General features: G+C 34.7%; 1 protein-coding gene and 1 non-coding gene across 2 annotated transcripts in view; one reads left to right on the top strand and one right to left on the bottom strand.

Annotated features, from left to right (window-relative positions):
- The window catches only part of LOC115445675 (cardioacceleratory peptide receptor), a 103443-nt gene extending 93695 nt beyond the window's left edge, over positions 1 to 9748 (top strand). Inside the window, exons 5-11 of the mRNA XM_030172042.2 lie at positions 425 to 518; positions 3491 to 3586; positions 4052 to 4255; positions 4799 to 4900; positions 5537 to 5717; positions 6523 to 6667; positions 7078 to 9748. Of these exons, the coding sequence (XP_030027902.1) occupies positions 425 to 518; positions 3491 to 3586; positions 4052 to 4255; positions 4799 to 4900; positions 5537 to 5717; positions 6523 to 6667; positions 7078 to 7170 (915 nt within the window). The 3' untranslated portion in view covers positions 7171 to 9748. The remainder of the gene's footprint in view (positions 1 to 424; positions 519 to 3490; positions 3587 to 4051; positions 4256 to 4798; positions 4901 to 5536; positions 5718 to 6522; positions 6668 to 7077) is intronic.
- Positions 6050 to 6121, bottom strand: Trnaw-cca. The gene has a single exon. It is a non-coding gene; the product is annotated as a tRNA-Trp (tRNA).
- Positions 9749 to 12644: the final 2896 nt, after the last annotated feature.

The following is a 12644-nucleotide window of genomic DNA, read 5'->3' as shown; positions in this document are numbered from 1 at the left end:
TTAAGAAATGATGATGTTTTGAAATATTTACTTGTACATAAACATTTTATTAACTGGCATGCTGGATCAATTTACATGTTCGTTTGGCTGATATTTGACAAGAAACAAAAATATACAGCCAATATATTTTAATTTCGCAAATATACTTTTCTTGCTGTGACTCTCGTAAAAGTCCGTGGCCTAGTTCTGGTCAGCATGCTGCGTGGCATAGTTGGAGTAATCTATAATAGAAATATCTTGCTCATATCAACTTGAGTTTTACAGCGGCTTTTCATCCAAAGTGTGATCTAGACCTTTATTATAAAGTATAATTTCCCAATAGCAATTCTAAAGCACGCAATATCAAATTCTCCTCCAAAGTCCATCATAAGGAGGCTTAATGCTATCATCATAAGGCCTAGTATTAATTTACTTCGTTTTCTAGGCGGTGGTGATGTACGCGTCCACGTATGTGCTCGTCGCGCTCAGTATAGACCGCTGCGATGCCATCACTAACCCTATGAACTTCTCCGGCAGTTGTAAGTATATGAGCTATTATATTTAACTACGTTTTTCTAGTGGTTTCGCCCGCGTGATAGATTTTGCGGTATAAAAGTCTCCCTATATATTTTCCCGGGATAGTAGCCCACGTCATTACAAGGGTCTCAAGCGTGGGGGACTCTTATAACCAAGCCACTACGGCAGGTGACCATGTCGCGAATAATTTCATAACTTACGACGATAGACTAGTTAAAATAATTAAAAATAAATAAATGATCTTTTCCCTTATAAGATACCTATTATACAGTAAAGGTAGATGTTATTGTTAAAAGTTATTAAAAATAAAGATAAAAAAACAATAATAATTAAAAGAATGTCGCATAATTGAAAATTTTGCATTATAATATGACGTAATGAGAGCAAGTTTAATGAGAATCTGAAATAACACGAGCATTAGTTAAAATCTCATCAGTTAAATAGAGTTCTAAGATAACTTTATACGCTTTGAACATAAATGGAATGTTTTAGTTGATTACTAGTCCTAATGAAATCTTGGTATTAAGTTTTTTTATTCTATGACATTGACGACATATATTAAAGAAACTTTACTATGTTATGACGACTTACAAGAGGGCCGGCAGAGACTGGATGCACAAAATAGCAGACTGGGCTCTGTGGCGTACCTTGGGAGAGACCAATGTCCAGCAGTGGACTGCAATGGGCTGATGATGATGATTCTATGACGCAATTACAAATAGGTCCATAGGATACACGAACAATGATGCTCACGTACACACACACGCACACAAAATATGACGCATTCTCACTCGCGCTTAACAAATTACTTCATTTTCATTCCTTTGTATCTCAAGACACAAGCTCAGCCTAGTTTGAGAATCTTTAACATTTTTTTCTGTATCTTTCTTATATTAAAATAAAGATTTTTTCATTTTTCAGGATTATTTTTCTTAATACATACTAATATATCCCAGTTATATAGCTGAGATACTGTAAAATAAGGATTATTTTTGCATATCATAATATATTATGAGGTGACTCAAACGTTTTTTGAATATAAAACTTAATTACTCTTCGTATTTATCCCGATTTAAAATATAAAACAAGCTAATATTTGCTTTTTAACCACGAGAAAATTATTAAATTTAGCGGGAAAAACGTTTGAATGTGAAGCCGACGGAGCGGCAGAGAGTGCACAACACATTAACTTCGTAGTCGATTGCAGTTTCAGTTTAAAAATGTTGCTTTTTATAATTTTCTGATTTGCTATGATTGAATTTGCGTATTTCAATACCATAGCTTATTTTATACTAGTTGACCCGGTGAACTTCGTATCACCTACATAATATATTTATTCATTATTTTCACTTTGGAACGCAATTTTGTCATACCACAAATAATTCAAAACCAAAATTTGCCAAATCGGTCCAGCCGTTCTCAAGTTTTAGCAAGACTAATGTACAGCAACTGATTTTTATATGTTTATGATAGGATATGGACGGCAATAAAACAGGCTCTTCGATTGATTCACCTTTATATTTCTATTATAACTCTTACTTCTTACATAAAATCACTAGTCATCCATCTTGTACATTTTAAAACCATAGAACATAGATAATTACCACAGCTAACACCATTATTCGTAATAACATTTTTCATAGACAGCAAACGCGGGAAATACAAAATCACCATTACAACAGTTTTGATTATAGTAGCTATTTTAGTTATGATAATATTAATATTCTGTTTAAGGCCAGGATTACTTTATACCTATGTAGGTATCCATGTATACATTAAGTGCATTCACAAGACGCCCGACATGAATTCCTAGGATTTTAGCATCTCCTTAGTTTCTAAGCCTCTAAACTTGACATTTAGAAACTCAAGGCATATTACAATGATGCATCCACAAATTGTTTGCTTAACTAATGATCACCGAGGATGAGAGCGACTCAAGAATAGCAAAAGCAAATAATTTATTTTTGTATTTTAATTTTCAAAATATAGAAGATATATAACTTACGACTTTTCATTCAATTAGTACGCGGACAAAAAAAGTAAGCCATATATTTTTTCTTACAAATAAAAGTTATTTAACCATAAGAAAAGTCTTTATAAACAAAAAATAAGAAGTATATTATTTTTATCAATTTTTAAATTCTGAAATATAACACAGTGAATTTAAATAAAAATATGTGCATAATAAACGTTTCCACGCGTTCATACATTACTGTTGTTACAATACAATAAATAACAGATATAATTACCAGTTCCGCCGTCTATTCACAAGTTTTTCACCAGTTCTCGGTGAAATATCGCCCGTTACCCCATTTCTAAAGTCAATTTTAATAAAACTGTCCATTGCCATCGCATGTAAAATTTATAGGCAGTAACAAGTTTTATTTTTCTATTTGCCACAAAACCGGCCAGTGCCGTTATCTTTTATTGCTTAATTTCAATTTAAAAAGTTCTTATTAGGTCCTTTCTGTCGTCTTGATTGATTGAAATGTTCTTTGGAATATCATTATTTGTATTTAATTGATTTTTGAAACCAAACGCTTGGGTCACTTTGTTTTGAACTTTCGATTAAGAAAAATTTCCCTAGTATGTAACAGATAATACACTTCATATACCAAGCTACTTCATATACCGAGTAATATATGCTTGGATTCACACGTTAACAGCTGGATATTTTTTTGAAAGGGTCAAATAATTTAGAGAACATAAAATTATTCAAGTAGGTACTCTAATCAGTGGCGTAGCATAATTGGGGCGGTTGGGGTGGCACTTTAATTAAAGAGGATGGCAAAATGCGTAGAAAACCTTTAAGTAATCTACCTGTGGCTTTCAGCCACGTCATTTTTTTTTGTTTTGTTATATTTTAACCTTGTTTTTTTCGTCTCGCCCGGTGCCTAGCAGCCGCAAATTTTAGGTTAGCCCCGGGCGGCAAGAACTCATGCTATACCACTGACTCTATCGTTTTGGTTTTCAGGGAATCGAGCTCGAGCGTTGATTGTGTCTGCGTGGCTAATCAGCATCGTATTCTCTATACCTATCCTGATCCTGTATGAAGTCAAGGAAGTTCAAGGTGAGGTATTTTGTTAACACTCTGTATATCATCAGGCTTCAATACATTGAATGTGTATAAACTGTATTTTGTATATAATCGCCTCTTTGGTCTATTGGTAGCATCACCTTGTCAGTTTAAGCAACGGTTTGTGTGGTTTTGACTACCGCAGTGGTGTATTCGTATTGCGCGTGTGGTACGAAATCAATCTATGGTTCCGGGTTCAAATCCTAGGTCGGACAAAGTGATGTTGAGTTTTTCTGCTCAGTATCAGCGATATCTAAAATTTGCGTCTGATAAGATAGACTCGCCCCCATCACACCACGGGACGGAATACATATGATGAGTAGTGGATGCCCTAGTTGTACGTCTGACTACCTCTGCGGGGTTAAAGGCGTGATGTCTGTTTGTTTCGTTTTGGTCTAAACAATGGAACAAGACAACCATACAACCAGCCTTACTAAACTTGATTCTCTATCATTCCAGGCGAGCTGCAATGCTGGATAGAGCTGGGAACTCCGAGCAGGTGGCAGATCTGGATGACGCTGGTGTCAGTGATGATCTTCGTGCTGCCCGCACTCACCATCGCAGCGTGTTACGCAGTCATCGTCCTCACCATTTGGACGAAGAGCAAAGCCGTTGTCATGAGTCCGCCTATTAACTCTAGAAGAACTAAGACTATGAGGAATGGTTGGTGTAATAATATAATGTAGTAATAAAACATGACCATAACTCGTACCTAGCTTAAGAGGAGCCTATTGATTGTAAAGGTTTGTGAGGAGGACCCATGACCATCATTTTTGCAAAAATGATGGTCATGGGTCCTATCGCAAAAATTATATGATATTTGGATATATTGAAAATATACTTAAAACATCGTATTTATAGCCAATATAGCGGTGGACTTTATGATTTTGTAATGATATTGATACAATTTTTGCAATAAATGGGTGCGGTAATTGTGCCTATGTCTAATTTTTTATAATTCCAACGTCACAAATCACAAAAAAAATATTTACTGCTTATAAAATGATCATTCTCTTCAACATCTAAATCTATCAAAATACAATCCAACGGAAATTAAAATACCTGTTTACTTTACTAATGGCCCGTTTCAGATATAGGAAACAGAAATGCTTTGCCACCGTAAATACCACGAAATGCTGAGAACATTTTAACCACGAATTACAAATAGCTCAGAACATTATAATTAACTGGGATCTCTGTTACCAGGTCAGGTGGAGAGTGACCCGGATTCGCGTCGCGCCAGCTCTAGGGGACTGATCCCTAGAGCCAAGATTAAGAGTGTTAAGATGACTTTTGTTATAGTTTTTGGTAAGTAACGTCCTTTAAGAAATTAATCTATTTGAAAGAACTTTCCGTGCATTTGACGGTACTATTTCTTTACATTTATAAATATAGTAAATAGTTAATCTTTTTGTCTATTGATGGACGATTATAGGGACTATCTGCGGATCTACTCACACAATATTATAATTATTGTATAAAACTATCTGCCAATACCAGCTTTACACTCTCGAGGGCCCAGGACGGAATATATTTTCGTTTGATCAGTCCCTCGGCCGGCAGAGTGAAGAGAGAAAACAAATTTAAATTCTAATTTTAACATTATAATTCAGTATAGAGTTTCAAGTGAAGTGAATGCATCGCCCTCGAATCTTTGGCAGGAATTGGTCAATTAGGCAATCTAGGAATTGGTCAATAAAGCCGATACTGCAGTGGCGAAGGGTGAAATTTTCCGAAATCCGACACAACATATACCTGTACTAATACGCTTATTAAATCGTTCTTATGATAATTGGATTTAATATAACTTGCGAAAGGGATCAGAAATCGGGTTATATGGACCCTTCGTCACTGAAACTGATACTAGTCTTTTTTTCTTTTACAAAGGGAAAATAACAACTTGCATTCAATCAGACTAAAATAACCTTTGCGTTCTATTTCCAGTGTTCGTCCTCTGCTGGTCGCCATACATAGTGTTCGACCTACTACAAGTGTACAACCACATCCCGCCAACGCAACGCAACATCGCCATAGCAACGCTCATCCAGAGTCTCGCGCCGCTCAACTCCGCCGCCAACCCGCTCATATGCTGCATGTTCTCTCCACATATTTATACCAGCTTGAGGTAATATTGACGACGTGATACTTAGTTTATAAGGTCACAGCAAATTGAATTTACTGCACCTGATGATAAGTGGAACAGAGTCCAGATGGAGTATCGGCTGATGTAGTCGAAGTCGAGATTCGGTGAAAACAATTAGTATACCGGTCTGTTTGAATAAATAACTAGGTTAAGCTATGTTGAGGGCAAGCGATGAGGAAAAGCCACGGGACTTGGCTAATTCGAATCGATCATTCCCATAGTAATATTTGTGAATCCTGAAAATATTTTCGGGTGTGTTGCGAGGTTGAAAAATCTCCTTCTTTAGACTACATAAAAAGTGCAAAATAAAATATTGACCCCGACGTGATTTGAACACGCAACCTTCTGATCTGGAGTCAGACGCGCTACCGTTGCGCCACGGAGTCTTCTTGTAAGGTTCCCATTTTGCTTGGACTATTTGGTGTAATGGACTCCATATTAAGGAAGACAGTGACGGACGTGCTGAGTTTAGCCTCCGTGGAAGTTGCGATTACGAAGGCAAAGGCTAAGGTGGATAAATAAAGAAAAACATTAATTAATTAACATTTATTGAAAATAGATAATGTAATATAAGATATGATAAGATAATGTTTTTGATTACCTACTCAATACTTAGATTTAAACTACAGAAAAATAACCGTGTATCCAGTATTGGATAGGATCTATCCTAGGGATCTATCTCGCATTTACGTAATATAACCTATTTATACCGTAAAAGTACATACCATTAGGTTATTTTTACGCGACTATGTAGAAGCGAAGAAGGGTAATGATTTTAATTTTCCAGACGCGTGCCGCCATACAAGTGGCTGTGGTGGGCGCGGCGGCGCAAGCGTCACGGACGCGGCACGCTGCGCTCGCGCTCCGACTCCACCGCCAACTCAGACCTGCTCAGCTCTACGCACGCACGACGATCGCATTCTGTTGCTATGGTAATTGTTACTCTATCTTAGAGCATATTGGTAGCAATTTGAACGTTAGCAGGCAAACAACTATTTTATTAAACTGTTAGATTTTTTTATATGCGAAAATCTGTTTGGATAGATAGGTACATACTACTGCATTAAGACTTTTGTATATAACAGTTTTTCTTGGAAAGTATCACCTAGCCTTTTTTTGCGCAGCTCTACCTCTCTAACTCTACCTCTTCTACCTCTGTAATTTAAAGTTTTGTGTGGTGATGCTACTATCTATACCTAGTTGTATAGTTTACAGTCAGGGGCATGCCCTACTCGTGTCTTGTTGACTTTACGTTAACACAATATTTTGATGACATGCTTTAAGGAGAAAATATTTTTATCGATATTACGTATACAGACACTTAAATGTTAATTTATTTCAGATTCTGAACCGAACACGCAGCAGCAGCGTCTCCCGGCCCCAGGTGGAGGCTCGGCGCACCCAACTCCTAGTTCTTGTGACAACGAAGGACTGACAGCGAGTCGTCAGGGAGCCCGCGCGTGATGTCATGCTTTAACGGCGACTTACGGCGTGTCCGCACGCCGCTTATCAATCAGGACACCGATCATGAGAGTTGCGCAGGCGCACCACACGTGATTTAGATATATACGGTATAAAAGTATAAGGTGACGCGTCTTGCTCTTGTGTGGAGGATCAGCCGTGTCTAACCTCAGGAAATTTACTCATGCGCATTTAAAGTAAGCTCTCAAGGTTCAAGCCAAAACCTTATAATAAACTAGTTAGTTAAGATTGATGGAACATTTAGAAAACATTATCTTATATTTTTGTCTTCATCTCTTCAGCAATTTATTAGTGCTAACTTAATACAAATGAGTTCATCAGTAAATCCCGCGTTGAACATAAAAATATTTAAACGATCAGAGGACGTCCATATGAACATCCTTTTATTAATTTGTCAGTACTCTCGCTTGATATCTGATTCTGATCAAAAAACTAAAAAGAAATCAAACGAGGCGAGAAGTCTAAAGTACCGTTACAGCCTTTCTCCTTTTCCGTATGAATGACGCGCAAGAATCGAAACATATGCGACACTAGTTTATAGAGATCATTCTACAGAAAACATTTCACTTAGAGAGTATAGAACAGTACTTCCGCGACCCCCTCGTTTCTTTTCGTTAGCATTGTATATTTGCTAGTGTTAGTATATATTTTATATCCACCCGGATAGCAATCACCATTCATAAGGTGATAAAACCCGCCATAGTAGCCCACGCAAGTATCACGTTCCAGGATTAGCATGTGTATATCTGGTTCGAATAGGCCGGCATAAATGTGTAGACTGGCTAGGGATAATCATATCTTGTCAGTCTACATTCTATCTCAACGCCCTCCGCATGCAATCGGATGCAGTGGGATTAGCGTGCCAGTATAAAAAAAACACGAGATTAAATTGTTTAAATATTGTTTCTGATGAACAAAGCACGTTTAAGAATTGTGATTGTAAATTCTAAACTCTTCTAAAATTTAAATCTAGTCAAATGATTGAAATGTTTAAACAACGCATTTAATTTATAAACAAGTACTTAGGTATTATTACTTTTGTAATCAATGTATTATTAATTTTAAGATATATATTTTATTTAATAAGTTCATTTAAAAATATGCCGAAATAAGAAAACTGTTTTATAATTGTCTTGATTATATGTGTTGATTGTATATGTAAACGTGTTCTTTAGATCGCTAGCTCTGTTTAAATTCAAATTTTGAATACCAAAGACTAAAGGGAACTGACCCCACTAACTTAAATTGTAGAAATCGAAATGCTTTTGTAGGTATTACTTAAATAAATATGTTTTATTTGCTTTAGTACCTCTAGTAAGAATTTACGCGTTATACTATAATATTGGTTCGCGGTGATTAAATCAACATTTTCATGTTTATCTACTGTAGTTCATGACAGTACTATACGTTCAATTTCTGCAGCCAAGCAACAATGTGTGGTCACTGATGTGTTCCGCTTTGAAGAACAGTGTAGACGGTGGACATAATAGGTCTTAATATCTCGTGTTTCAGAATAGCCAACGCAGTGGAATACCAAACAATACTTTGTAAATGAAGGTGTTGGATTGTGTTTTTAGTGTTTACAGGCAGTCGTATCGCTTATCATTAGGTGAACGGCAAGCTCGTCTCATCACTTATGGTAATAAAAAAGAACACATGCGTATATCCGATTCCCATGCATTTTAAGTTTACCTTTATAATGATTATATTAACACGTTCGTAGTGTTCACGTTGCCATATTTCATTCAAAATACGCTCAAATTTCCATACAAAAAATGATTTCAAACAAAACGATGACTTAACGTAAACTATAATACGTAAATTCTTGCTTTTCGTACTTTGACACACTTACGTAATCGTAGATTAGCATGATGTCAAAAGATTAATTTTTGATATATTCAATTTGTACAATAGATTTAAATTCAAATAGTTTATTACAAATCAGATTTACATAAAAGCTTAAAATTATACAAAATTATATAAAATTACAGGAAAGTATTATAAACATCGCAATTACCAGGGGTACCCAAACTAGACAAGGCCTGTATTTATAATATTATGTTACACAAATTCAGACAACAATTACTGATCTAGAATTTATAAGACACGGCGTAAAGGCAGCATTAGAAACATTCGTTATCAATTTATTACTTTACTTCGAAGTCGGTTGAAAGAACTGTTATATCTATTATACTTATGAAGATTATTCAATGAAGTGCGCTGACGGTGCATATTTAAAAATTAATCGCTTAGACAAGTGAAAAAAATTCATTTTATTATAATGTGTTAATTAATAAAAAAAAGAATAATTATAAAATCACATAGATAGATTTTATATGATATAAAGTATTACAAAGTTTTGTAATTATAATGTAATATTATATTAGTACCCGTTTAATTTAAGTTTCGTTGTAATTGTAAATTATAGACAAACAAGTTTACGAATATTGTACAATTATTTTTGTACTGTGAATAAAATTGTATTAAAAATATAACTATCTAGATGAAATTATTAAAGGTGTCGTATCAATTATGTGTTTTTTATTAGTTACCTATTTTTCAGGCTTATGAAAAACGCATACCAACTAACTATAAAATAATAATATACTAATATCAGCCCTATATTTAACTGTATACAGTCCCACTGCTGGGCATGGGCCTCCTCTTCTACTGAAAGGGATTAGGCCTTAGTCTACCACGCTGGCCTAGTCCGGGTTGGTAGACTTCACACACCCTCAAAATTCCTATAGAGAACCTCTCAGCTATGTAGGTTTCCTCACGATGTTTTCCTTCACCATTAAAGCAAGCGATAATTCACAAAAAATAAGTACACACATAATTTTAGAAAAGTCAGATATGTGCGCCCTTGGGATTTGAACCTGCGGACATTCATCTCGGCGGTCCCTTCCCGACCCAACTAGGCTATCGCCGCGCCGATGCGTGGGATGTTTAATTTTGATGTTTTTGTTTAATCGAGAGACCAATGCACTTATTAGTCTCTCGGCCAATCCCAATAAAATTACATGGAGCCGTGTCGTGTTTTTTTACCTCAATCTTACCGTATTGGGTAACCGAGATCCGAACAGTATCTGAAAAAGCCTAAAAAATAGCTCAATGCCTACGGAGAGGTAAGTACCTATTCAATGACAATTCAACTCAGCAAAAGTAAAGGATTTTTGTTCTGAAAGGCTCAGTGAAAGCAATGTAATGATATTAAAATGTCTAACTCTGCGTACGACCTCACACTTAGGTTCTAGGTTTTCGAACGTTTTCCTTCTTAGTTTTTCCCACCTAACTTCCAGTTTCGCAACGACTGGGCAAATAGAATTTTTCAGATAAAAAATAGGATATCCAAATAATGATTCAGTAGATGCTATGTATCTCGTATGGGAGTGTCTTGCTGTTACTGGCTAGGTAGTTAGCCTTTATTGGCCGTATTAATAAGTCAGTCTTAACTTTGAGGATATCAGGTAGACATTTAATGTATTGAACTATTTAATAAATAAATCTTACGACCTGAACTAGTCTAAACTTAGCTGAAAAGTAATTATAACTTTAATATGTACGTAATGCTAATAATACTATTAAGAGAAGTTATCGAAGCGGCAATAACACACTTTCAGTCAAAAATACATTTATGCACACACCATCTTCGTACTAACATACAAAGTCAGAAAGTAAAACTTGAATTTTTCGTAAAAATATTCGTTATTCATGGATGATATTACACATTGTTAGCATAGGTCTTTACCTACTAGCTTCTATTAGGATATATACATGTCTTTACGTGTGTATTTTAAAATGACCCCGTATGAAGAATAATTAAACAACTTCACAAGCGTATTCAACATGAATTCTGACACTGTTACTAAAGGGCAAACATTCCACGAATATTTTCAAGAAATGTATTTTTATAATCTGCTCACATAGTTCAGAATAAACTCGCGTTCGTGCAGTACGCGTCTAGACTTCAGCACACGATTTAAACGCGGCATTAGGATCCTAAACCAACGTATTAAATATTAATAATATTGTGACTTTCAATTCTATTTTCGGTTTGTTGATGGGAGTAAGCGATAAAATAGTTAAATATTTTAATATCAAATGCCTTTTTTTTCTATTTTTAGCTTTAAGTAGCATATTATAAAATTATTTTATTATTTAAAGATTCCTCTACTGCAGATTGAAATGTAAAAAAAAATATATATAATCTATATTTTTTATTTGCATAAAAATAGGACATGTGATTTTTGGCAAAGTCAGATATACATTTAAGAAACCATCTAGTTTTCGAAATATAGTAAAATATTTCTCAGTACGTAACAGATTTTCTATAAATAATTTATTTTGTATTTTTCACAACATTTATTATAGTATATTCTATATATTCCTTAGTCCGTGGTTTCATAAACTTTGTTAGGTGGTCAAGGATTGGTTTAAAGCTGCAGGAAGCCTTTGTAATGCGTCTTTGCCGACCAATTGATTAAATTGTAAGCACATTCTACAATGGAGCTTTGTAGCAGCTTTGATTAAATCTGTCCAACACGTGAAAGATACGCTAGGAATCCTAGACTGATAATTGGAATAAAACTATTTTGTGGATTATATCGGTTTTTATATTATGATTCTACAGATGTACAAAGTCAATGTTAAACACACTAGACGAGACGCGCCCTGAGTAACTGTTTTTACACGAATCGATATTATCACAAATAGTTGTTCTCTAAAGATGACCGCTTTTTTGTAAACCTATTGTAATTTTGAACATAGATAGTTGTGTATAGAATACAATATACAAATGAATATTGAAAGAAATACAGATGGTTGATAAAAAATTATATCACAAAAGTTAAGGATATTGAGGTAAACTTTACCTTTTCACTGCTTACTAAGAACCGCATAGAAGTGACCGAATAAGTAAATTAATTAAAGCAATATATAGAGTAAATGATTCATCTTGATATTTCTTATTACCGAATTTATTGTTTGCCTTTTACCAGCGAAATAGTATCTGAATGCTAAATCTTGAGTTCATAATACTAATTTACATTTGAGGAACTGCATTATTTATAGTCTAGATACACTACATCCGCTTTGCTGTTAAACTAAGTTAATAACTTAAACAATGCGCGTTATTGTAAATTGTTGGCTTAGCAACTTTACAATATTGCTTGAAGTTAAATAATTTTGTTTCATCCATACGCGATGTAATTACATTATGATAGGTATGATTGAAAAAAAAACGACGTTGTAATAAGACAATAGAACTAACTTGTATTTTCATTTTACCGTAATTAAATACGTGGTACCCTGTCGATCATACAAAAAATATACTATACTATGGGGAACTAAACTATCTAAACTGCAGTTTCAATGACAATATTTTGCTTTACAATATTCAGTTTGATTTAAAAATAAACATCAACT

Source organism: Manduca sexta, chromosome 26, assembly GCF_014839805.1.
Source record: "Manduca sexta isolate Smith_Timp_Sample1 chromosome 26, JHU_Msex_v1.0, whole genome shotgun sequence".
Classification (NCBI taxonomy): Eukaryota; Metazoa; Arthropoda; class Insecta; order Lepidoptera; family Sphingidae; genus Manduca; species Manduca sexta.
Note: the sequence above shows the minus strand (reverse complement) of the source record. Positions and strands in the feature narration are given on the sequence as shown.